Here is a 27122-nt window from a genome sequence, read left to right as displayed (position 1 = left end):
AAATCATAATCACTATTAGTATTTCAGCACCATCAGCAGAGTTCAGGGCCCCATTGTGCTGAGCACTGCACAGCCACAGAATAAGACACAGTCCCTGTCCCCAGATCTTACATATAAGGCGGGAATCTTTTGTCTCTGTGGGTCCCCACCCAGCTTAAATGGGCATGGAAAGACTTGCCCAAGGGCACACAGCACGTCAGTGGCAGAGCTAGGAATAGCAGACAGGCTTCCTGGATCCTAGGTCAGCCCTACCCATTGTACAATGCTGCCACTACCCAAGTGGCTCTGATTTCGCTAGTCAGCTACAAAGAAAACAAAAGCTTGTGGGAGAGAGGTAGCCCTAGGGTTACAGAGACCGTAAGTGGTACCTGGGTACCAGTGCAGTACAGGGGCTTGGCAACAAGTCACCTTCCAGTAGGCCAGTGCTGAACCACTCTTCTCCGGCTGCGGCACTCCTACTGCTCCTGCCGCAGTTCCTTTCTCCGTAATGGTGTTCCCACTTCTGCTCAGCTGTGTCTCACTGGCTTTGGGCCTCAGCTACACCCCAGAAACCTTGGTGTTAGCTGGCACAGTGACTCCTTCGAAGCACCTCTGCAGCTGTGAGGTCCATTGGGGAGCAAAAGAGGTCAGGCATGCAGTGGTGAGACAGGGGTAGGGCTCTGGATGCATCGGCACAAGGGAAGAAGGGTGTCAGATCTCTTTAGCTAAGGAGTCAATGTGCCTAGGGCCTATTCTGTTAGCTGGCAGGGAGCAGGGAACACACAGCTCTAGGGAAAGCCACAAAGATAACATGGAGCTTTGGTTTTGTCTTGGTATAGATGGCTAAGAACTGATGAGTGACTCTCCTGGAGTTGTTGGGCGGCACAGGAATAATTAGATAGGTTTCAGGACACACATTACCACCTCCTACCATCCTCCCACAATCCCTCATTGAAGGCATTCAGCCTGCACAGTGCAGGAGGTCTGTATAGTTCTTGGTGCTGCTCTGCCCATAGCTCCTTTCTGAGTCTGTGAGCTGGGAGTGCTGCAGAGGGGGATGCTTGCCTTTGGGGGAATCAGGCCAGCTTGAGAATGAACCTCATGTCACTGTGCCAACAAGCCAGAAGCAAGGCGAATGAATCCAGAAGTCAAGCTCCATCCTGGTCTCCTAGGTCGGATGTAGCAGAGACCGGGCCCTGAGAGCAGATAACATGTTGGGGAATTGTGCCCATGCACAAAGAAATTAATGAAATCTCTCCTAAATGAAGGCCTCTGACTGACAAGGTTGTGAGGGTGACTCCTGGACCGAGCTGATTGCTATGTTCATACATGCTGTGTGTGATGGTTATAAAGCGGATGTGTCCATGACTGTTGAATTGGTTACACGCCAGCATGGGGTGTGGCTCAGTTACTAACTGTAATGCTGTGTTGTTTTGCTCACAGGTGTTTGTGATTTGCCATGGCCTCCTCCAGTTATTCCAGCTTCTTTACAGTGCTAACTTCAAGAGCAGCCTGACCACCATTGAGAAGCGCTTTGGGCTCTCCAGTCTCTCTTCCGGCTTCATCTCCAGCCTGCATGAGGTAATTGCCTGAGACACACGTGAATGGGCTCGGCTGGGAGACGTGAAGGTGGAGGCATTGCTCTCTATGGGCCCTGTCTCTGTGTTTCCTTAGCAAAGCCTATAAGTGCCAGATGAGCTGATTACTGGGTCTGCCTGCCAGAGACTGCCACTATCGGGGTAAACAGAAATTTGGGAGGAGCAGAAGTCTAAGGGACTGTGAGACTAGAATTGGTGTCTGGGGAGCAGAGTATTGCCCCAGACCCCACTGTCTTCCTTCTCCTTTTACCCTCTCCTCTCCTCTCACTTTTAAAGGGCAGATGCTTCTTATTGGGACTGGGCCATCTGCCTTGGTGCTCCACCTCCGTCTCTGCCACACCACATACAGTACTCCCTCCCACCAGCAGGGATGCTGCATGATTGCAGGGTCACAGTGGGAAAGCTGGGAGACAGCAGGGGAAGCAGCCAGCAGCAGGACATTTGGACCTCATATGCACTACATTCGTGTCCCTAAAATTCCCCGTGGCTGCTACACCCGGCTATGACAGCAATGGTGGGAATGCCAGTGTAGTCCGGGCTCAGTTGGGTGCTTGCGTTTTGCCCATCGTGTCATACTCTGACAAGCATGACCGTTTCAAATTTCCAGGGTGGCCTTAGCCCTGTCTACACTAGTGCTCCCACCATTTGCTACTGTGGGGTTGGGCCATTTCAGGGAAAGAAGTATAGTTTGCACACAGCTTTGGAGGATGGCAGCTAGTGGGACTCTTCATTAGAGGCCACTGTGACCTGGAATACTCTATTCCTCCTAAGGGGATAGTCTTAGCAGAGACGTAAGGGGAGAGAGAACCCGCTAAAGCTAGAACATGGTTCTCCCCCTTTAATCACTGCTGGGAAGAGAACCTGATCCAAATCTTGGTGCCTATCTGCAGTGGAGGCAGGCTACTCCCATGGTTTTAACTGAAATGAACGTCATGCCAAGCCCTCAGAATTACTGCTGGATGCAATGTGTGATGTCTTGTTACATGAAGGTGCAACCCCCAATTTGTTTCATGGGCATTTGTCAAAACATTACTGAATCCTTCGGATTACCTGGGACTAAAATAGAGCATTACTAAATGCTGCTAGGTTTTATTATAGCAGCGCTGGAGTAGTGCCACCATAATTAGGGATCTGTCAGCATTTTCCATAAGAAATCCCTGTTTTCAGGCATTCCTAACTCACATGTCGTCATTCACTCTGGGCTGGGACATGGCTTACAGCTGTGGTTTAGTCTCTGAATTGTAGGTTTTTTGTTCTTTCCCCTGCACTCCTGGTGCCCAAGAGGGCCCATAGATCCAGCTAGACTGGTGCAAAAGGGGCTGTAGGGCAGGTATGAATCCCCTGGAGAATACCACAGGTGCATAGGCCCCTCTGCCCAGGCACAAAGCCAGTTCTGCTTGCTCTGTGCCATCTCTGCAGCAGCTGCAGACGGATGCAGCATTCTGGGGTGGGCAGAAGGTTGAGCGGTGTCAAAGTGGGGACAGGTTAGAGGAAGGAGGGCTCCAAGCATGGCGGGGTGGGGGAGGCATGTCTGGGGAAAACCTGAGCCCCGGCAATTCCATGCCCCTGCAAAGCTCCATAGGGGACATTGAAACAGGGACACAACTTAGGACCCTGACTCAGCAAGGCACTTAAAGTTAGGCATATACTGAAGCACGCTGCTGAATCAAGAGCAAAGGCAGTCTTCAGCTCTGCACCAGTGATGCACTAGGCCCTACAGCCCCTGAACAGGGAATGTGTAATTGGTCCCCTTCCCCTCCTGCAGCAGTGTTAATGTGAATCAGTGCCTCTGTTCACTAAACACTCTCAGCCATAGGCGCTGACTTCCCCTCTGCCTGGTGGGTGCTCGACCTCACCACTCGCCCTGCCCCTGCACCGTCTCTTCACGCTCCTGCACCGCCCTCACCCCACCCCCATTCCACCCCTTCCCCAAAGTCTCTGCCCACCCTGCCTTTTCCCACCCCGGCCCCGCCCCCATTCCACCCCTTTTCCCCAAGTCCCCGCCCCTGCCCTGCCTCTTCTCTGCCTCCTCCCCTGAGCGCACCATGTACCTGCTCCTCCCCAACCCTCCCGGAAACTCCTAAATGCCACCAAACATCTCTTAGGTGGTGGGCAGGAAGCGCTGGGAGGGAGGGGGAGGACACGGCGGGCTCGGGGGGTGGGGAGAAAGAGGCGAGGTGGGGGCGAGGGAAGCTTGGCTGCCGGTGGGGGTGGAGCACCCGCTAATTTTTCCCCATGGGTGCTCCAGCCCTGGAGCACCCACAGAGTCAGTGCCTATGCTCTCAGCTCCTTCTGGCCATTGCTAAGAAGAGACGCAGCCAACAACAGCCCAAAGAATGGAGTCTGCTCCCCAGTGTTCCCAGCTCCTGCTGACCCTGAAGCAACGGACTGACTTTGAACTTGCATTCCCTGCATGGTTTCTGGTAGCAGTAGCACTGTATTACTGGGCTGGCCTCAATTTGGCTGTTTTCGAGTTATAACTCAGCTCCTCATGACTCAGGAACAGCTTTGATTTAAACCTGAAGTTTGGCAAGTGGTTGGTCTTTGGCTAGGGCAGAGTCAAGTCTGGAAGTCTGGAAAGGAAAAATGTAAAACCTAAGAGGTGTTTAATTAACAAGGTGGCTGCTGTACATGTACAGAGCATTCTCTTCAAGAATTCCATCAAGGCTGTTCCTTATTACACATATGGCTCCTGAAATGGGAAGCTCCAATTGGAGAAACTCAATTCACATTGTAATGCAGGTCCTGGCATGAAATCAGTGCACAGTGGTATGTAGAAGCCAACAGTTAACTAGGTATGGTGAGATGTGGTGTAGAAGAGCCTTAGACAGTAGCTAGCTAGATAGCACTGGTCAGACACCCAGATTAATGCTTCTCTTTCCTCCTTTCATCCTAAACATTTTATTTCCTTTTACCTTCTAGCTCAGGGGTCAGCAACCTTTCAGAAGTGGTGTGCCGAGTCATCATTTATTCACTCTAATTTAAGGTTTCACGTGCCAGTAATACATTTTAACATTTTTAGAAGGTCTCTTTCTATAAGTCTATAATATATAACTAAACTATTGTTGTATGTAAAGTAAATACGTTTTTTAAAATGTTTAAGAAGCTTCATTTAAAATTAAATTAAAATGCAGAGCCCCCCAGATCGGTGGCCAGGACCCAGGCAGTGTGAGTGCCACTGAAAATCACTTCATGTGCCGCCTTCGGCACGTGTGCCATAGGTTGCCTACCCCTGTTCTAGCTCGTTCATTCGTTCTCTATAAATTTAATTTGGCCCATTAAGATAATTATCACTTCCCTTTGGAAAGGCAGGTTGCCAGCTTCCTTCACATATGTGATGGTTAGGCCACCCCTCACATAAATATGCCTTATCTCTAGCAGTCTGACCAGCTGTCTCCCCCTCTCCTATCACCTCCAGGCAACTATGGAGTCATCCAGATAGCACCGGCCCAGCCACATACCGGCTTGTTGGCTGATGATCTCCTCCTTGCTTTGGATGAAAGTTAGGCATCCATGCTGGTTTTCTTAGATCTTTCGGCAGCATTCAACAGCAATCACCATGATATTTTGTTGGCTGGCCTGAGGTCCTTACCTTTGGTATTGTTTTGGTTATTGCTTTTGAATGGCTCCAGCTTTTTCCTGCTCATGAGGTCCTAGAGGGTGGTTTGGAGTGATTGCTAGGAGTCTTGTATGGGGTATTTAGCTTACATGAGGTCCTGTAAGACCCTCCTGTTCAATGTGTATGTGGAGCTGCTGAGGAAGGTACTGAAATGACTTGGGTAATACTATCACCTCTATGTTGTGATATCATGCAGCTCTGTCCTGTTCTTATGGGTTGTGGATGGCACAGATTTTCAGTCTAACCCAATTTCTGGGCAAGATTTTGATGCTTAATCCGGACAGGCATAGGTTCCATATGATCAGATTTTTCAAGAGTTCAGCATGTTGTGTGTTGAGCCCTTCTGAAAATCTGGCCCAGAGTGGGTTGGGGATAAGTAATAAGTGGGGTGAAGGTGTGGTTCCATCTGCATCTTCTCTCTGTTCCAAAGCAGTTCACAGCAGTACTTTTGGATCTCTGTTTCCTCCTGGAATCACTGGTGCCATTGGTACCTCCAAGCCCCTTTTTCTCACTTATGCCAGGCCAGATTTTTGTGAGCTTTTTCTCTCAGATCTGGATGTCACCACTGTGATCTCTGCCTCAGTGACTTTTAGGTTAGATTATTGCATTTCACTGGAAAGCTCTCTGGTTCTGAGGTCACTAGGGCACGCCAGCTAACAGCCTGAGATGTAATTGTCTGGGTACTAAATGTTCTTATTGGAAAATCTTAATCTCTGGAATTTACTTCCTGCACTGGTCTGGCTGAGCCTATGTTTGTCAACCTTTAGGGCCTGGTGCCCATTTCTTTTCCCAGGTTCTTGTGTGGGGAGTGGAAGTTAGTGATTGCTCAATTTTGAGGAATTATTTTTTTCTCTTGCTGTGTAACCAATGGTAAAATACACATGCACCCCAGAATGCATAATTGGGTTTATTTTGTGAAATAAACAAATACAGATTATCTGGTTCCTATGAAAGTCTAATATATTTTATTCACATTCATGTTCTCAGCATTTTCTGGGACAAATGCCGGCGCTCTGCTTACTTGGAATGGTACTTGTTGTATATACGTAGGGTGCTTAACTGACAAATTATGGATTTAGGATGGGATTTTCAAAGAAGCCTAGGAGAGTTGGTTGCCCAGCTCTCCTACTCCCTCTTTGAAAATTCTAGCCTTACAGATATTCAAAAGCACTCAGCACTGGCCTGACTCTGGTGCCCTTGAAGTCAATGAGAGTTTTACCACTGACTTCAAGGGCAGCAGAATTAGGCTAATGCTGATCACCTTTGAAAATCCCACCTTATGCTTCTAGTGTCACAAATTATACCCATCATCCACATCCATATGGGTTTACAATGTGCACCCTGCCAATGCCGGGTGGTCATTCTTCTGGAAAGTGCATTTCCTGTGCTCCAAACCATTCTAGATACAAGTCCACATCCAAAGTCCGTTGAAGTGAGTGGGACTCTTTTAATTGACTTTGGGTTTTGACTCAGACCTAAAATGTGGTGAAACATACAAGTTCCAATCTGAATGTGCCAAATACCAGCTTTAAGTGATTGTAACATCGGTTCCCCTGAAATGTTCTGGCAAAGCCCTGAACCATGTTCTAACACTCACAGCTGGGACATACTAACGTCCCCAGTACTTCTCATCCATAAAAGATATTGCCCTGTGCTTAGAGACTTTATCTTCAAGCAAGGCAGACAACAGCATGTGGGACATTCCATTACAGCAATAACTGTGAGGTAGTTGAAATAACAGTCTCTGTCATCTTATTCAGAGACCATCAATTTTCAAACAACAGAGTTGTCTTTGTTTCAATGCTTTATAAGATTTTTATGTGAGCTCCCCTGCCTGTCTTTCTGGGATTATAAAATTTTCTCATTTACTATTAAAGAAATTCCAAGAATCACAAGGGACAAATGAGTCAGGCCACACAAATATATAAAAAAGGATATTTAGACACAAATAACTAATTTAATAATGTTAAGTTTGTTCCAAACTGACAAAACCCATGTAATTATAACTTTATGCAACTCACCCATTTTGGCTATGAATCGTATGCTCTGTAGAATTGTTTTGAGATCTCTACAGCAATACTAGGGAAATGGCTTCAAACTGAACACCTAGATCCAAACATCACCTCACATTACAGAGCTCCAGATGCCAGAGCATATTTCTGCCAGGAACAAATGGGAAAGGAGGTGGTGATGGATTGTGACTTTATCACTGAATTGCGGGGGGAGGGAAGGTTGTGAGTTTATGCCAGCTCCCAAAAGGGACATTTCCAAAGCATCACGTGGGGATTTAGTTGTGTTAGTCGTATATTCAAATCCTTATCAACACAACATTGAGGGAATTGTTATGGAGCATATTTTTGTGCGCGTGTTGAAAGCTATCTAGGGCCAGATCGTCACCTGATGTGAATCAGCATAGCCCCACTGATGTCAATAGAGCCAGGGTGGTTTACATCAGCTGAGGATACGAAGAAGCCTAAATCATCCAACAGTAACAGCTGTTAACTAGCTGGAAGCTGAGTGGAACCCTTTCTTCTGGCAGAGTCTGCCCCAATCCATGACAACCCAGACAACGAGAAGCCAAGTCTGGAATTCAGATGCTCCACTTTGGTGTTTTAAGGAAACCTGCGGAGCTTTAGCACATGAATAGGTCCCTAGCAAGGTCATGGCTCATTTTGGTCAATTTCCCAGTCATATGGTTTTAAAATTAGTCAATTTCACATTTTCAGATGTTTACATCTGAAATTTCACAGTGTGGTAATGGTGGAGATCCCGACCCAAAGTGAAGACCTTTGATGGTCAAGACTTCTGTGTTTTTACAGACAAGCTGACTTGGTTTCTCCCCTTCCAATTTTATCCCACTGCTTGCCCAAGGTTAAATTATTTTTCTGTTCTTTCAGTTTCTTTATGTTTGTGCCATAAAAGTCAACATTTGGAGAATTAAATATTCTTTATTTATTCCAAGAATGGGGACCTTGGGGAGGAGGGGAGGCACAGGGAAATTGATGCAATGGCGTGGATGGTATGGGAAGGCACAAAACAGATAAGTGGCGCACGTTACTGTGGCTCATTACTGAAATGGGTTTTCAAAGCCTTCTGGAGACACAGAGCTCCTCACTGGACTCTTCTTATTACCTTGGTATCTGGCTGCTCAGAATTAACTGCCAGCCTCTCTGCCTCCACTTCTCATCCCTACAGAAACGTTTCTCCCTTTGTCTCACAGATATTAGGGAGCACACAGCAGGCAGCGATAACAATAGGGATACTGCTTTCACTGAGGTCTAACTTAATAAGCAAACAACGACAGTGATTCTTTAAATATTCAAAGGCACATTCCACCACTGTTCTGCAGCTGTTCAGCCTATTGTTGAACCACTCCTTACTGCTTTCCAGGTGGCCGGTGTACAGCTTCATAAGCCATGGGGTAGGCTGCGTCTCCAGGATCACAATTGGCATTTCAACATCATCAGTGGTTATTGTGTGATCTGGAAAGAAAGTCCCTACTTGCAGCTTTCTGAACAGATCTATGTTCCTAAAGATGCGTGCGTCATGCGCCTTTCCTGACCATCCCAGTTGAAGTCGATGAAATGCCCCCTGTGCTCCACCAGCACTTGCAACACCATTGAGAAGTACCCCTTTCTGTGTATGTACTCTTTGGCAAGATGGTCTGGTGCCAAGATAGGGATATGCATTTCATCAGTAGCTCCACCGCAGTTAGGGAACCCCATCATGCAAAACCATCCACTATGTTCTGCACAATGCCCAGAGTCACTACCCTTCTTAACAGAAGTCTATTAATGGCCCTGCAAACATGGATCACAATAACTCCCACGGTGGATCTACCAACTCCAAATTGATTCCCCCTGACCAGTAGCAATTTGGCATTGCAAGCTTCCACAGAGCAATCACTACTTGCTTCTCCACTGTCAGAGCAGGTCTCATTTTAGTATTGCTGCGCTTCAGGGATGGGGAAAGCTCTGCACAACATTCCTGGAAAGTGACCTTCTGCATTCGAAAGTTCTGCAGCCACTGCTCATCATCCCATAGCTGCATAATAATGTGATCCCACCAGTCAGTGCTTGTTTCCCAGGACCAGAAATGCTGCTCCACTGTGTTCAACTGCTGCATGACTGCCAGCAGCGACCAGGAATTGTTTCATTCTATGGCTTACAGCAGCGCTGCTTGAAAGACATCACAATGTTCTATGTGATAGCTCCTATCTTAGCTCTGGAAATACTGCAGGATAAGACGCGAGGTGTTTGTAATGCTCACAACAATATTGCACAGCTGAGCAGGGTCCATGCTTCTCGGGCTACATGCGGCTAAGCCTGGATTTTGAAAAAAGGCACAAAAAAACATGGGTTTGCCATTAATAGCAGGGTAGGGAGGGAGGACGCTGCATCATGGGAGGTCCAAGCCATGTTCCCATTCCCCCTGCAACTATGTTTTGGTCCCATGAGGCATTGCAAGTCCATTCCAACCCCACCTGCGGCTAGTTGCACTGTGGGAAAGCTACCCATGGTGCACTGCTCTCTGCATTGAAGCAAGCGCTGCTAGTGAGGACGCACTCCACTGTCACAGTGAGCGTGGTGTGGACATGCCTGACCGACTTAATTACTACGGTGGGTGGACCTCAACTTAAATTAAGTCGACTTAACTTTGTAGTGTAGACATACCCTAAGTCTATCCTGTCAGAGGAGATGCTGTGAGGTGCTGTCTCAGCACAGGGTAGCTAATGATGCCTTTGTAGTGACCCCCACCCCTTTCTCTCAGTGCATGGTGCCTGTTGTGCTTTTCATTTTGCTGATTGTAGCATCCAGAGGCCCCAATGAAGAATAGACCCTCAGACATGCGTCTCCTTCCTGCCCTCCATGACATTCTCTCCACTTTGCTCTCCCCACCCCAGATTGGCAATGTCGCCCTCATCATCTTCGTCAGCTACTTTGGCAATCGAGTTCACCGCCCCCGGCTTATCGGCTTGGGGGGCCTGCTGCTGGCTCTGGGGGCTTTCCTGGTGACCCTTCCACACTTCCTCTCTGACCGGTACGAGTTTGCCCAAATGAACACGGGTAAGTGACTTGATCTCCTCCTGGGGGGTGTAACTCCCCACCACATCTGCTGGGGGCAGCATGAGCCTCCCCAGTCAGGATGCTCACCCTCTTCTTCTCCTTGCCAGGAATGCACTGGGGGTGCAGAACGTGTAAAAGAACTGAACTTATTGCAGTATTGCCAGCTGCAAGAGAGCAGAAATCCTGAGATTAGCCCCCAAATCCTGAGATTTGAAAAACCCACCAAATCATGGCTTTTACTCTGTTGTTTGACTCCCCTTTGCTCCTCTGCCAGTGAGCGTGTGGTCATTTTGGGTTGAAAAGACAACCTTTAATGCACACACACACACATGCATCCCTCTCCCTGACTGCTCCCTGACTCCACTGACCCTTTAAGACAGGCAAAATGTCATTAATTTCCTATGACTGTCTTGAGCTCTGCCCTCCTAGTTCCCCTCCACCCAGTCCCCCACCCCATTCCTCCCTGACCCTTCCCCCCAGATTTCCCTCTCATTCTCTGGTACAGTCACCTGCTCATTCATAAGTCAGACACAAAGAATCATGCCCTTATTTCAGAAAACATGAGCTGTATGTGCCCCTCACACCTCAATTATGATGGGCCAGTGTACAAACCCTAAGACAGATGGACAATGTGGACTGACTTCAAGACTGATGCTTAGCTGGATAAGATTTAAGACCAGAGAGATTTATGGTTTTGGGCCATTTTGACATAACTACACAACCCATTTTGAGTGCAGTGACTACATTTATCATCCTTAAACATTATTTCTTTTGAATTCCTCCTCCATATTCAATGCATTTCATACATTTCTTTTAAATCCTTCTGCCTGCTTCGCATAATTGTGATCTACTAGATAAACTGTCCAGTAATAATGACAATGTTTTATTTACAAAAATGGATCCAATTATAATTAATTGCAGAAATAGCTAAAAATACGTCATTTTTATTTTATTTATCCTTCCTCTCCGCTGCCCCAGAACCACCCCTGTCCCTGGGATCCAGAAACTGCTTCCCAGATTCCCCCTCTCACCCCAGCTTCCTTTTCTCCCTGCCCCGGCTCTTGCAGTAGTTCTTCCCTAACTCCACAACCCTCTGCTCCATTCTACTCCCATAGGGTCTGATGTGGCAAGGCTGGGGCCAGGTTCTGCGCCCCACAAGCTCTCACTCAGAGCACAGCCCATGTTTCCAAACCAGCCCTGAAAATGGTGGGAACAGAGGAACTTTATGCATCATCACAAGAGCTGCTACTGCAGGCTCCGCAACCATGAGACGCGTGATTCCTTTGCTAAAGTCAGCAGCACTGTTGTTGTTAGTTACTGTTTTCTTTCAGGGATCAGTAGAACAGACTAAGCGACCTATTGAAAACAAATGCTCTCCTGCCAGATGTTTGTTTAGAGAGTGGCCGTGTGGGGGCCAGGGGAGATTGGAGTCAGGAGACCTGGGTTTGATTCCTGGGACAAGTCACTTCACTTCTGTTTCCCCTGTCTACTGAGGTTGCAAGTTGTTTGGGGCAGGGTTTATGTCTGTGTACTGCGCCTAGTACAATGGGGCCCTAATGTCAGTTTGGGCCTCTCGGCACTGCCGTAATGTAAATACACAGCATCATTTAGTGACCCCTGTACATACACATGGAGCTTTGCATTGCTAATGTTCTTGCCTCAGGAGCTGATAACTACAATAAAACAAATGCAGTTGTCCTGCAAGAAGGCGTGAAGACATTTCCAGTGAGGAGATGCCTTTGTAAATGACATTATGGCTTTAGGACTGTGGATCTCAGCTCGTCACAGCCATGCCAATGCACAGCTTTGACTTCCGCGTACATATTCATTCAGTTGCATAGTAATACTGAGGCATCTCAAGCGGTGCATTTCAGGGCAATCACTGCACTTCTTAGAGGGCTTAACCCCACTTGGCCCTCCGCCCTCACATCTTCTGACACCTGTGAGGCATGCTGCAATCTCTGTGAAATAACTTGCTTATCATGTCTTATTTAAGTGAATGTGAAGCTGGATTAGGGCCAAAGGAGCCCCCCGGGTCTTATATGGTGTATATATGTTGCCTGCCCAGAGAAGTTAATGGACATGCGTGAATGTCTCTCTGCTTGTCATGTGTCAGTCTTCCTGTGCCCTGCTGCCAGAGCAATTCTCTTCGCAAGCAGGAAGAGCTGGAAACATGATGGTGCTCTGTGCTCAGCCCCCTTCTGGGGTGACTATCCTGGAACGATGCAGGGCAGGCATCCAGAACTCTAATCTGAATGCAATCCACTTGGCTTCTCGTTCTCGCAAGCACGTTCCCATTTTCAGGCATACCAGGAGCAATCCTAGGTTTACATGTGCCAGCAAAAGCCCCAGTTTGCTGCCTGACAAAGTGTTGCTGGTGGTACCATTTCAGGCTGGCTAGAGATGGAGGCAGCGCCCATCAGGAATCTGTAACTTCCTCCTTCCAGGGCCAGCCTTTTAAGTGAGCACGTGCAGTTGGAGCCAGATTTCCACAAGAAAATTGTGAAATTCTGAAAACCCAGCCCTTAGACTTAGTTGTTCTTCTCTGCAAAAAAGGAGACACCGACTCAGATTCACTAAAGTCTCCCTCCAAGAGGGCGTGTGTCGCTCCTGCAATAACTTGAGGCAGGGATAGGGTTGCCAACCCTCTAGGATAGGCCTGGAGTCTCCAGGAATTAAAGATTAATCTTTAATTAAAGAATATGTCATGTGATGGAACCTCCAGGAATACGTCCAACCAAAACTGGCAACCTAGGCAGGGACTGTCTCTGACTCTGTGTTTGTACCAGCAGGGCCGGCTCCAGGGTTTTGGCTGCCCCAAGCAACCAAAAAAAAAACAAAACAAACGGCCACGATCGCGATCTGCGGCGGCAGTTCAGCGGGAGGTCCTTCGCTCCGAGCGGGAGTGAGGGATCGTCCGACGAATTGCCACCAAATAGCTGGACGTGCCACCCCTCTCTGGAGCAGCCGCCCCAAGCACCTGCTTGCCAGGCTGGTGCCTGGAGCCGGCCCTGTGTACCAGCAACTGGTGTGATGGACCTCAAGCTCAGTGAGGACCTTTGGGCACTCCTGAAATATAAATAATAATGGGTATCTGACTCATTCTAACTCTGCTGAAAGGTGTGGGGACAGGGAAAGCTAAAGGCAAAGCCCCCTGTTATTCCAGGTCAGTGCTTCCTTGCTCTGGGCAAATTGCCATGACCAGTGCTCTTCTGAAGTCCAGGTTCTATTAAACATAATTAAAAAACAACTCTCCACCACTGAACTCCGCGTTTTCCAGAGTTCATCCTCTGCAAAGTATGAAAACCAGGTTCTTACCTGTATCATTAGCTGCTTTACTTCCATCCACACCCAAACATTTTTGTTTGAAAAGTTGGCTGATTAACAGACTAGCCCATGGGTAGGATGTCAGACAAATGCCACGCGTCCCAGTGATCTTACCAAGGAGCCTTGGTCCCACAGCTAGACAGTTTGTGAACTGATGATTGGATTTACAACAGGAATTGTACTTTATTGACCAATTAAATGGATCAGGGAACAGGTGTCATCTACTCTGATTTTTTTCTTACTAGAGCCTCAGATGTTAAAAGCCTTGTCACTTCCAGCTGTGGCATTCATGGACAGGTGTGTTCACATGGAGCGTGTCTTGTGCACCAGGGCCGTTTTGATCCGGGCGTTTCATGAAGCTGTGCTGGTGCATAAATTGTGTCTGTTGCACTGGGGTTGTGGTATAGCATGAGCCTTACCTGTGCTCCCCACCGATGTGACGAATGCTGTTACACTGCAGACTGCTTTGGGCCCAGTAATGGAGAAGGCCTTGTGATTCTGTGTTTAGATGTGGTGCTGCACTTGTCCTGCATGTTGTGCTGTTACGTGGTGATATGAAAGGGTGGCACAGTTACATTCCTCTCTACGGACATAAGCCTGCGAATTCCCATAGCAGCACCATGAAGTATTCTGGAGAGTTGAGTTGGCCTCTATTGGTTATTTTAGTTACCCAGAAATAGAGGGCACTGAATAATCAACTGGCTCTGAGATAAATTTTCAGGGAGTGAGAAGAGAGGACAGATTCTTTTGCCATGCTGCACTAGGAAACCTTCTATTGGTGCCAGACTCCTGCCTGCTCCCGTGGTAGTGTGGTTTCCAGAGGCAATCCCCTGACAGCTGGCTATGTGCATTTACAGATTGCATTGCCACAGGCTTAGCTGGAAGGCTCAGAACAGTTGTCAGGAGTGCCAGGATCTCTGTGGGTTAAGATATTCTTATTCTTATGATTAGAATGTATAGGGTCCAGATACCCCAATCAGGATCAGGCCCCTGTTGTGCTAGGTGCTGTACAAACACACAAGAATGTATAGTTCCTGCCCCACGGAGCTTTGGGTGGCATTCTGAAAAATTCCTAAGTCACTTAGGGACAAATTTGTAAAGGCAAGTAGATGCCTAGTGAACTTTTTGAAGGCTCTAGGCACCTAACTCCCATTGGAGTAGGTGTAACCCACACACTTCCTGGGTGTGGTGTTCTGTCCCATTTAGTGGCACTGAGACCACTTAGAGAGAGAAATTAATGAGTTTGTGCTACAGCCTTAGCTAACAACCAGTTGGCTTTTAGTTCATGCAGTAGAGACTCATGCACTCAGCTCCAGAGGCCCCAGGTTCGATCCCGCCCGCCGATGACCAGGGTCTGTCGATATTACATAGGCACTTTTGAAAACCCCATTAGATATCTATATGCCTCTTTAGGCATCTAAATACCTTTAAAAACCTGACCCTTTGGTCCTTTTGAAAACTGTTGTGTATTTGGTTGTCGTGATAATAGAATCTTGTGTTGCTATGGCAACTGAGTTAGATTATTAGGGGATAGCCCAGCCAGCTTGGCTGGCTGTTGGTTAGTTCTGAGTGTAGAAATAAATGGCTGCTACAAGGTTTACAGCTCTCTGTGTCTCCAGTGATTTCTTCCTAAAACTGTTGCCCCCAAGGATATAACAACGTGGCGATGAGGATGGGATATCTGTGCTGCCCCAGCAACAGAAGGAAGTAGAAGTTAAGGTACAACAAAAAAAAAAATAACAAACAAACCTTGTTTGCTGCTGGAAGGGGGTGAGAAATTAAGGGGACTGGTAGGGGAAGTGGATTGGGCAAACGTATTAAGGGATCTAAAGGCAGAAGAAGCCTGGGATTACTTTAAGTTAAAGATGCATGAGCTGTCAGAGGCCTGTATCCCCAAAAAGGGAAAAAGATTACTAAGCAAGAGATTTAGACCGAGCTGGATGAGCGACCGACTGAAAGGGGCGATTAGGAAAAAACAGAAAGCGTACAAAGAGTGGAAGAGGGGAGGGATAAGTAAGGAAACTTACCTTAGTGAAGTCAGAGAATGTAGAGATAGAGTGAGAAAGGCCAAAGGCCATGTAGAGTTGGACTTAGCAAGGGGAATTAAAAGCAATAGCAAGAGGTTTTACAGCCATATAAATAGGAAGAAAGCAAAGGAAGAAGAAGTGGGACCGCTGAAGACTATAGCTGGAGAGGAGATTAAAGATAATCTAGGCATGGCGCAATATCTCAATGAATATTTTGAATCGGTGTTTAATGAGGCCAATGAAGGTATTAGGGATACTAGCATCGTTACAGAGGGGCATACAGGATGGGGGATTACCGCATCCGAGGTAGAAACAAAACTAGAACACCTTAATGTGACTAAGTCGGGTGGACCGGACGATCTTCATCCGAGAATATTGGAGGAATTGGCGCGGGAAATAGCAGGCCCATTAGCAATTATATTTAATGAATCTGTAAACTCGGGGGTGGTCCCGTTAGACTGGAGAATAGCCAATGTGGTTCCTATTTTCAAGAAAGGGAAAAAAAGTGACCCGGGTAACTATAGGCCTGTTAGTTTAACATCAGTAGTGTGCAAGGTGCTGGAGAAAATTCTGAAAGAGAAACTAGTTGAGGACCTTGAGGTTAATGGCAAATGCGATAAATTACAGCATGGTTTTACGAAGGGCAGATCGTGCCAAACGAATCTGATCTCCTTCCTTGAGAAAGTAACGGACTTATTAGATAAGGGAAATGCGGTGGACCTAATATACCTGGATTTCAGTAAAGCGTTTGATACAGTACCCCATGAGGAATTATTGGTTAAAATGAAAAACATGGGGATCGAAATGAAAATCCAGAGGTGGATAAGGAATTGGTTAATGGGGAGAATGCAGCGGGTCGTATTAAAGGGTGAATTGTCGGGCTGGAGGGAGGTTACTAGTGGAGTGCCTCAAGGTTCAGTTTTGGGACCCATTTTATTTAATCTATTTATAACTGACCTCGGGACCAATTGCAAGAGTGGGCTGATAAAGTTTGCGGATGATACGAAGGTGGGAGGAGTTGCAAACTCGGAGGAGGACAGGGATATTCTGCAGGGAGACTTGAATGAGCTTGTGAATTGGAGTATCAGAAATAGGATGAAATTTAATAGTGAAAAGTGTAAGGTGATGCACTTGGGGATGAATAATAACAATTTTAGTTACAAGATGGGGACGCATTGGTTAGAAGTAACGGAAGAGGAGAAGGACCTAGGGGTCCTTGTGGACCGCAGGATGACTATGAGTCGACAATGTGACGTGGCGGTGAAAAAAGCCAATGCGGTCTTGGGGTGTATTAGGCGAGGTATATCTAGTAGGGATAGGGAGGTCCTGCTTCCGTTGTATAAGGCGCTGGTGAGACCTCATTTGGAGTACTGTGTGCAGTTCTGGTCTCCCATGTTTAAAAAAGATGAACTCAAACTGGAACGGGTGCAGAGAAGGGCGACTAAGATGATCAGAGGAATGGAAAACCTGTCGTATGAAAAGAGACTAGAGGAGCTTGGGTTGTTTAGTCTGACAAAGCGAAGGCTGAGGGGGGATATGATTGCTATCTTCAAATATATCAGAGGGGTTAATACAAGGGAGGGAGAGGAATTATTCCAGCTTAGTACTAATGTGGACACGAGAACGAATGGATATAAACTGGCCGTGGGGAAGTTCAGGCTTGAAATTAGACGAAGGTTACTGACCGTCAGAGGGGTGAAATATTGGAACGGCCTTCCGAGGGAAACAGTGGGGGCGACGGACCTGTCTGGTTTTAAGATTAAGTTGGATAAGTTTATGGAGGGAATGGTTTAATGGTAAAACATAGTAGCCAAGGAAGACCAAGCAATGGTACATGAATAGCATAATGGCCAACAAGGGTCAGGCTAGAGACTCTTGCCTATATGCTCGGGGTATTACTGATCGCCATATTTGGGGTCGGGAAGGAATTTTCCTCCAGGGTAGATTGGCTGAGCCTCTGGAGGTTTTTCGCCTTCCTCCGCAGCATGGGGCAGGGATCACTAGCAGGAGGGTCTCAGCCGATTGAAGTCACTAAAACACAGGATTGGGGACTTCAACGGCAGAGTCCAGGGAAGGGTCTTGCGGCCTGCATCATGCAGGGGGTCAGACCAGATGATCATAATGGTCCCTTCTGACCTTAAAGTCTATGAGTCTATGAGTCCTGGCTTGTTTGCATTGACTGTGCAAACTGAAACTAAAACCATGGCTGCACTTACAGGGACTCTGGAACCTTTTGAGGAGACTATAGTGCAATGGCTTGTATATACTGAGTGTTTTGAGCTTTTTGTTATTGCAAATGACATTACAGAAGTGAAGAAGGTGCCAATATTCTTAAGTGTTGTAGGGGCTAAGACCTATTCCCTGTTACGCAGCTTACTGCACCCTGTTAAGCCAGAGACTAAATCTTCCAGTGACATTGTGGAAATTCTGGGGTCCCATTTTTCTCCAAAACCACTGGTAATTGCTGAAAGATATTGGTTCCACAAAAGAGACCAGAAAGATGATGAAACAGTTGTACAACGTATAGCAACTTTGAGAGAGCTTGCAGAACACTGTGAATTTAAGGAGATGTTAAATGATGCCCTACGTGACAGGTTAGTGTGTGGCCTGCACAGTGAAGCTATAAGGAAGCGCCTGTTGACAGAAGCTCAGCTTACCTTACAGAAGCCCATTGATATTGCTGTCTCCATGGAACTGGCTACAAAGGAAGCACAATCCATCGGTGCATCCCCTAGGGTGCATAAGGTGTCACAAGAACCTACCCACAAAACTGTGCGGAGTCAGGAATGTTATCGCTGTGGTAAGCCGGGTCACCCTGCATCAGAATGCTGGTGTAAGGACCTGGTGTGTCGACACTGTGGCAAAAAGGGACACGTTGCGTGTGCCTGTAAACAAAAGAAAAAGAGGCCTGTGGTCTGGCCAACCAAAAAGGGAAATCTGCATACCCTAGAGCAGACCCAGGATGGCCAAGGAGACACCTTCTCACAAGAAGAGGAACCGCTCCACGTTTTGTCTTTGGCAGTGGGCTTACATGAATACTGGGTAACCCCGTTGTTGGATGGCAAACCTATATGCATGGAACTGTACACCGGTGCAGCCGTTTCGCTCATCTCAGAGACTGTGTATAAAGAAAAGCTACAGCATCTTCCGCTTAAAGCAACAAAAACAGTGCTGAAGACATATATGGGAGAAGCTGTGCCCATGTTGGGCACTACTGACATTAAGGCGGTGCTCAATGGACAGGCTGCTAAATTGCCACTGTTTGTGGTGAGAGGTAATTACCCAGCCTTAATGGGTAGGTCTTGGCTTAGGAAGGTCCAGCTGAATTGGGCAGAAGTGCACTGAGTGACTAAAGAAGAAACCGGTCTGACCACTGTACTAAGGAGACATGCTGCTGTTTTTGGAGAGGATCTGGGAAGTATGAAGGGAATCACTGTGACATTGAACATTAAACCTGACAGTCATCCAAAATATCTGAAAGCCCGAACTGTGCCATATGCCATCAGGCCGAAGGTTGAAGCGGACCTGGAGCGCCTGGTCACAAATGGAGTCCTAATACCAGTTACCCATAGCCCATGGGCAACTCCTATTGTTCCAATAGTGAAGAAAGATGGCTCCCTCTGGATTTGCGGTGATTTTAAGGTCACTGTCAACCCAGTGTTGTGTGCAGAGCAATACCCGCTTCCCCGCATCGATGACCTCTTCGCAGGCCTGGCTGGGGGACAAAAGTTCAGTAAGATTGATCTGAGTCAAGCGTATTTACAGATGCATGTTGAAAAGTCCCAAGAGCTGTTGACTATTGTGATGCATAAGGGGCTTTATCGATACTTTTGCCTACCCTTCGGAATAACATCTGCTCCCGCCCTGTTCCAGAGGGCTATGGACCAGATCTTGTGTGTCTTGCCAGGAGTCCAGTGCTATCTGGATGACATCCTGGTCACTGGAAGGAATGAGGAGGATCACCTAAAGAATTTAGAGGCTACCCTACAAAGACTGGAAGAGTACGGACTGCGAGTCCGCAAAGACAAGTGTGAATTCTTCCAGCCCTCTGTTGAATATTTGGGACACATCATTGATGCTACAGGTCTTCGTAAGGCCCTGCCAAAGTTAAGGCTATTATGGAGGCTCCCCCTCCTCAAAATGTTAGCCAGCTTCACTCATTTCTAGGACTATTGAACTATTATGGAAAGTTCATCTCACAGTTAGCCACACTGCTGAAACCACTTCACGAACTCCTTGGGCAGAACAAGGCCTGGAAGTGGACTGAAGCCTGTGATGTTGCCTTTAACAAAGCTAAGGATTCATTGCTAAATTCTGAAGTTCTGACGCACTTTGATCCATCCTTACCCCTACAGTTGGCCTGCGATGCGTCCCCTTATGGAGTGGGAGCAGTCGTGTCACACATCATGCCTTCGGGAGAAAAGCACCTATTGCTTTTGCTTCACGCACTCTAAGCAAAGCAGAAACTATCTATGCCCAAATCGAACACGAGGCATTGGGAATCATTTTCAGAATTCGGAAGTTTCATCAGTATCTGTTCAGACGGAAGTTTACTCTTCTCACAGACCATCGACCCCTGACTTCAATTTTTGGACCCCACAGCAGCATTCCTCCATTAGCTGCTAGTCATATGCAACGGTGGACACTGTTGCTTTCTGCGCACACATATGAAATCAAATATCGTAAATCTACTCTGCACGGCAATGCGGCTGGTCTCTCAAGGCTGCCTTTGCCAGTCAACCGTCAAAATAGTGCCCAGAAGGAAATCTTTTACTTTGAACAGGTAGAGAATACACCCATCACCGCTACGCAGGTAAAGAAGGCAACTCGAGTTGACCCAGTATTGTCCCAAGTTATTGACCTGGTGATGCATGGAACATCTCGACGAACCTCTCTGGTCTCACCCGACCTTGTTACCTACAGGTCCCGGAGAATGGAGTTATCAATCCAATTTGGTTGTTTGTTGTGGGGGAGACATGTCATTATCCCACCACCACTGAGATCACAGCTGTTAGAACAGCTCCATTCCGGTCACTGTGGAATAGTGCGCATGAAGGAAATTGCACAAAGCTATTTTTGGTGGCCTGGATTGGACAGTGCTATTGAAGAGAAGGCAAGAGCTTGTATGTTTTGTCAGGGTGTGAGGAATGCACCCCAGTGGGGACCCCTACATCCATGGGACTGACCTGAAAACCCATGGCAACGTATTCACGTTGACTTCGCTGGCCCCCTTGAAGGAAGCATGTTCTTGGTGGTGGTAGATGCCCATTCTGAATGGCCAGAAGTCTCTATAATGCAGTCCACTACTGCAGAGAGTACTATCCAAACCCTACGAGGACTCTTTAGTCGTTTCGGTCTGCCAGAACAACTTGTGAGTGACAACTGACCGCAGTTTGTCTCTCAGGAGTTTCAAAAGTTTATGAAGGCAAATGGGATACACCACATCACTTCAGCACCATATCATCCATCCACCAATGGATTAGCTGAAAGATTTGTGCAGACAATGAAACAAGCTTTGAAATCGGCAAGGGGACAATTGTCCATTAAAAAGCATCTGGACACCTTCTTACTATCCTACAGAAACACACCTCATGCTACGACCAAGGCATCCCCGGCCTTTCTAATGAAGGGACGACAGCTGTGCACTTGCTTTGATTTGCTGAAACTTTCTGAACCCCGACAAGTTGTGCAACGTCAGCAGCAAGATCAAGTCATCAGGCATGCACCCAGAGCAAAAGACCGAACCTTTAGCCCAGGACAGCCGGTTTTGGCTCGGAATTATACTTCTAGAGCTAAATGGGTCCCTGCCACTGTCATCGCTCAAACGAGACCTGTTTCCTACACAGTCCGGACTGCAGAGGATCTTACCCGGCGGTGACATGTAGATCAGTTGCTGCCAGGTCGTACCAGTCCTCAGGACACATCTTCAGTTGAGTTGCCTGACTTCACCACCTCCGGCGAGACACCGAATCGAGAGTCACCTGTTCCTGACTTTTCCCCTCCATTACTGCCAGCGGCAGAGATACCCCTCTGCCCGGCACAAGCTGATACCCCATCCTCACCCATTCATCCTACGAACCCTGAGCCCATTGTCAGGCCCGTGCCCAAGACACTTTCAGGTGCAACAACACCAGAAGCCCGCCGTAATCCACCTAGAGACAGAAGGCCTCCTTGTCGGCTGGATCTTTAGCTAGGGCGAACCCACGGTTACGGGGCAAAATAATCCCCGGGGTTTAGCCGGGAATGGAGGCAGTCTACCCTCCTTCTCTAGTTTAGCGTTTGTTTTATTTAGGGGACATTCTTATTAAGGGGGGAGGGATATGTTGTGTATTTGGTTGTCATGGTAATAGAGCCTTGTGTTGCTATGGCAACTGAGTTAGATTATTAGGGGATAGCCCAGCCGGCTTGGCTGGCTGTTGGTTAGTTCTGAGTGTGGAAATAAATGGCTGCTACAAGGTTTACAGCTCTCTGTGTCTCCAGTGATTTTTTCCCCTAAAACTGTTGTCCCCAAGGATATAACAGAAACCCTACCCTTTAAATGTAAGAACGAATCTCTATCAGGATAGAGGGTTGGCAGAACCAAACAACCCAAAACCCAGAGGTCTCCACAAGATGTTGCTAGCTCACTCTCGATTGGGTTATTTGAAAGCAGCCTTAGCAACTACAACAATTGCCCTGGGGAGGGAATTGGGAAGAGGAATTGCTAGGAGAACACTGAAGTGAATGGAAAGACTCCAGCTGACTTCACCTCATTCACCTCAGGGGCTCCGGCTATAAGGGGACATTGTCAAAGCAGTGCCTGTGGATTTAGCCCCTCCATGGGCCATGATAGCCATGTCCTAATTTTTCCATCCAGATCTGGCTCTTCTTCTCAGCTCAGAGTCTTAGTTGCCCTTCCTGGTACCCAGGCCCTGACTGTTCTAAAGCTCCAATGCCAAAGCAGATGAAATAGATTTAATCCTAGGAGTGTCTCACACAAGTTACCTTTTCTTAAATTGCGAGGCCCCTGGGCATGCCGTTTTTTTTTTTTTTTTTTACTTGTGCACATTTTAAGTTTGCTTTCAATAAAATCTGTCTGGGGGCTTTCTCTAAGTGAAAGGAATGCAGAATGCTGAACTGAAGAGAAATAGTAATGTTGTGGGTCTGGCGTGTATTTCTGTACTCATTAAGTTACAACCAACTTGATTTTACAAAACGATATTTGGCATGAGATTAATCCTTAACATGGTTGTATTGCTTCTGCTTTTCTTTAAAGCAAAAATCTCCAATGGTTAAGAAGACTCCTTCATGCTGAAAGCGCAAACCACTCACATGCAAGAACTGCTTTTAATGAACTTGCATAAGGATTTTTGTGGTAGCCTGTTATTGGGATGCACAGTCCTATTACGCCAGCGAAAACCCATAATCATCTGACAAACATTTGTTTCTGTTTTGTTGTAATTTGCTCTAACTACAGAAGAGCCACAGAGTCATTTTCTTAACTAAAAAGAGTTGCTGGGAATGTTGAAACAATTGGGGTGAACAAGAAACTAGAATGAAAAGAGCTAGTGAATAAATGCCCTGGAATCATTATATTTCATCTATGATGCCTTTATTCTACACTGGATACAGATTTTCCCCTCCCCAAATATCTATTATTATTTGGCCTGCTTTAAAATAGAACCAGCTAGAGTGACCAGATGTCCCAATTTTATAAGGACTGTCCCGATTTTTGGGTCTATTTTTTTTTTTTTTTAATATATATATAGGCTCTTATTACCCCCCACCCCCGTCCCGATTTTTCACACTTGCTGTCTGGTCACCGTAGAACCAACAAGCACTTTAACTGATAGATTGAAACCAGATTTACTGTGGCCTTTGCAAGGAATTCAGTATCCTCTCTTGCAAAGCTAACCTGGAACTTCTTAGAGCAATACATCTGGGTGAACACTGTTATCTTTACTCCTGTACCAAAAGTGGCTTACTGGAGAGTTCTGTTTCCTCTGTCTCTAATCAGAACAGTCCCCGCTCAATTTCCTTTCTACCCTGACCCCTGAAACTAAAGGTAATGTCATGCCTTGAAGGAACGTTAAGGTGATGACAGCTGCTGATTAAAATGAGGACGTTCCCAGTTCTAGCTGAACACCAACACCCAAGCATGTCTGACCAGTAAGGAGGTTTAAAGAGGGGTCTAGGTAGTTAGCTCAGCCTCAGCTGTGCATTGAGTGGGCAGTGCACCTTCTATCACCAGCCATACAGTGCGGTCCTACTCCATGAGGTGACTTTACGTGTGGTATGGTAGAGTTTATTCTCTCTGAGTGTGTGATCTGCTCAGTTTACAAGTACAAAAACCAGCCCTGCAAACTCAGCCAGCTAGGATTTCACTTCTCATGCATCATCACCTCTCATAAAGCTTCAACTTATGCCCTCAGTAACACCTACACAACCCCTAGAAGACAGGGGTGTGCTGAGGGCAGAATATGACACGAGGTGCCAGATAGTGAGAGGGCATAATGGCACGTTGTAATGGTCAGTGAATAGGTGCTTGGGTTTATAACACTACTACCATCTCATTCCAGGTAACAACAGTCACACCAAGGACAATCTCTGCCACAAGGATGATATGTTTATGTGTCCCAACACTACCCAGGACCCCCACAAAGAGGCAACCAGCATGTGGGCATTGATGGTCGTAGCCCAGCTGTTAGCTGGGATTGGAACTGTTCCCATTCAGCCCTTTGGGATCTCCTATGTGGATGACTTTGCTGAGGCAAACAATTCTCCGCTGTATATTGGTAAGTCCTATGTCTGTAGGGCTCCTGCTGCTAGGCTTTTACCTCAGAAACACCCACAAAATACCCTGAAACAATAAAGTAAAAATTGGTGTTTATCTGATTCATAATGGAAAAATACCAGAAATGGCTACTCACTTCATGTTGACTTCCCCCCTGTCCCGGTGCAATTTGTCCCTGCTCCCTGACTCATATCTAACATTAATTCATGCTGGGTACTTTAAACCTGCCTCAGCCACTGAGTGACAGCATATTCCCATATTTCTGTTGGACACGCTGTAGCGCTGTACACACACGCAAGATTTAAAACAATACTGCATTACAAACTCTGGATGCAATTTTAAAAATTGTATTAAAAAATTTAAAAATCCAATTTGTTTCAATGTAAATTTCAATTCTTGATTTCATAAACATTTTCGTCTTTGACTATATTGGGATATTGCTGTGATGGCAAAGGACAAATCTCTTTAGATAACGGTAAATGTATTTTTATTATATTTTGAATGATTAAATATTAGCTTCTTCTTATGGTAAATATATGGGTGGTAAAAAAATGTAGGCCTAGTGCCAGGAAGAGAGATGTGAAACCCACTAAACCACGGGTTCAGTAACATGGATACAAAGCTTAAATTAATGTAAGTCATTTTTTTTACATGTAATAAAAATTAAAGTCGATCGTATTTAGACACAAACTTTGGGAAGTATACAAAAAATCTTCTCATTGCAATATAAAAAAAGAGAAATCCACCCCCCCCCCCAATTTTTGGACATGTACATAGAATGCAAAAATTCCTAAAAATAACCCCCCCAAAATGATATTACTAAACCTCAACAAAGGGAAGCCAGACATTCCTGCAGGAGCCCGCTAGCCTGGACTCTGGGCTGCTGGTCCTCGCTGCATTGGTGCAGACTTTCTGTCGGGTAGGGCAGTCACCTCCTTGTTGAAATCCTTCTATGAACAGAACCTAGGCCATTCAGGAGACATTCCCGCACTGGAGAAAGGACGGGCTGCTCCTCAGGGAGATAAATGGGGAGCCAGGAGGTAGCAATTATACTTATTGATGATGATCTTTGGCCTAGACAATGGGGCTGGCTGAACATTTTCCATCAAAACTGCTTTTCAGTAGAAAGTTTTGTTTTCAACTAAATGATATTCCTCAAAAACCAGTCTGCTTCCTGTGGAAAATGTCCACATTTTATCAAAAACCTAAGCTCCTGAAAACCAAAATATTTTGATTTAAAATGGTGCCTGCTGGAACTTGTAGCTCAGGTGTTTTATGCTCCCATCCTCCTCTATGGGCTGAGAACTCTGGATGAACTATATGCCATGTTATACCATGGCCAGGGACTCCTATAAGGTACAACTTCCCCTCACCAAGAGGGGAGAAAATGGTGCATATATGAGATGCAGTCTGACTCCAGTTGCTAGGAAAAGGCAGGTATTAGTATTGGGAAGTTCGATCATTAGAAATGTAGATAGCTGGGTTTGTGATGACCGGGAGAACAGTATGGTGACTTGCCTGCCTGGTGCGAAGGTTGCGGATCTCTCGAGGCACCTAGACAGACTTATGTGTAGTGCTGGGGAGGAGCTGGTGATCGTGCTACATGTAGGTACCAATGACATAGGGAAGGGTAGGAGAGATGTCCTGGAGGCCAAATTTAGGCTGCTAGGGAAGAGACTGAAATCCAGGACCTCTATGGTGGCATTCTCAGAAATGCTCCCAGTTCCACGCGCAGGGCCAGGTAGGCAGGCAGAGCTTCAGAGTCTCAATGCGTGGATGAGACAATGGTGTGGAGAGGAAGGGTTTACATTCATTAGGAACTGGGGAAACTTCTGGAATGGGGGGAGCCTATACAGGAAGGATGGGCTCCACCTAAACCAAAGTGGAACCAGACTTCTGGCACTAAACATTAAAAAGGTTGTAGAGCAGTTTTTAAACTAGGAGATGGGGGAAAGCCGACTGCTGCAGAGGAGCATATGGATCGGACAGAGACTTCTCTTAGGGGAGAGTCTAATCATAGAGAATCTCCAGGTTATAATCAGGAGCAGAGGATAAAGTAGGGGCCAGATCAGATGATAAACATTCACATAAAAAAGAATCTGACACATCAGAAAAGGGCAAACAAATAAACAGTGACAAGTTTTTAAAGTGCTTGTACACAAATGCTAGAAGTCTAAATAATAAGATGGGTGAACTAGAGTGCCTTGTGATAAAGGAGGATATTGATATAATAGGCATCACAGAAACCTGGTGGAGTGAGAGCAATCAATGGGGCACAATCATTCTGGGGTACAAAATTTATCGGAAGGACAGAACAGGTCGTGCGGGGGGAGGAGTGGCACTGTATGTGAAAGAAAATGTACAATCAAATGAAGTAAAAATCTTAAGCAAATCTGCATGTTCCATAGAATCTCTATGGATAGAAATTTCATGCTCTAATAAGAATATAACATTAGGGATCTATTATCGACCACCTGACCAGGACGGTGATAGTGATGATGAAATGCTAAGGGAAATTAGAGAGGCTATCAAAATTAAGAGCTCAATAATAGTGGGGGATTTCAATTATCCCCATATTGACTGGGAACATTTCACTTCAGGATGAAATGCAGAGATAAAATTTCTCGATACTTTAAATGACTGCTTCATGGAGCAGCTGGTACGGGAATCCACAAGGGGAGAGGCAACTCTAGATTTAGTCCTGAGTGGAGCGCAGGAGCTGGTCCAAGAGGT

At 46.5% G+C, this 27122-nt stretch overlaps 1 protein-coding gene across 1 annotated transcript in view; it reads left to right on the top strand.

The window, feature by feature from the left end:
- SLCO2A1 (solute carrier organic anion transporter family member 2A1) overlaps positions 1–27122 on the top strand; it is an 85226-nt gene that overhangs the window by 22848 nt on the left and 35256 nt on the right. Inside the window, exons 2-4 of the mRNA XM_054038844.1 lie at positions 1423–1560; positions 10100–10262; positions 24175–24390. Coding sequence (XP_053894819.1) covers positions 1423–1560; positions 10100–10262; positions 24175–24390 — 517 coding nt within the window. The remainder of the gene's footprint in view (positions 1–1422; positions 1561–10099; positions 10263–24174; positions 24391–27122) is intronic.

The sequence above is a fragment of the Malaclemys terrapin genome, chromosome 9, assembly GCF_027887155.1.
Source record: "Malaclemys terrapin pileata isolate rMalTer1 chromosome 9, rMalTer1.hap1, whole genome shotgun sequence".
NCBI lineage: Eukaryota > Metazoa > Chordata > Testudines > Emydidae > Malaclemys > Malaclemys terrapin.
The sequence above is the reverse complement of the archived record's forward strand: the minus strand, read 5'-3'. Positions and strand labels throughout refer to the sequence as shown.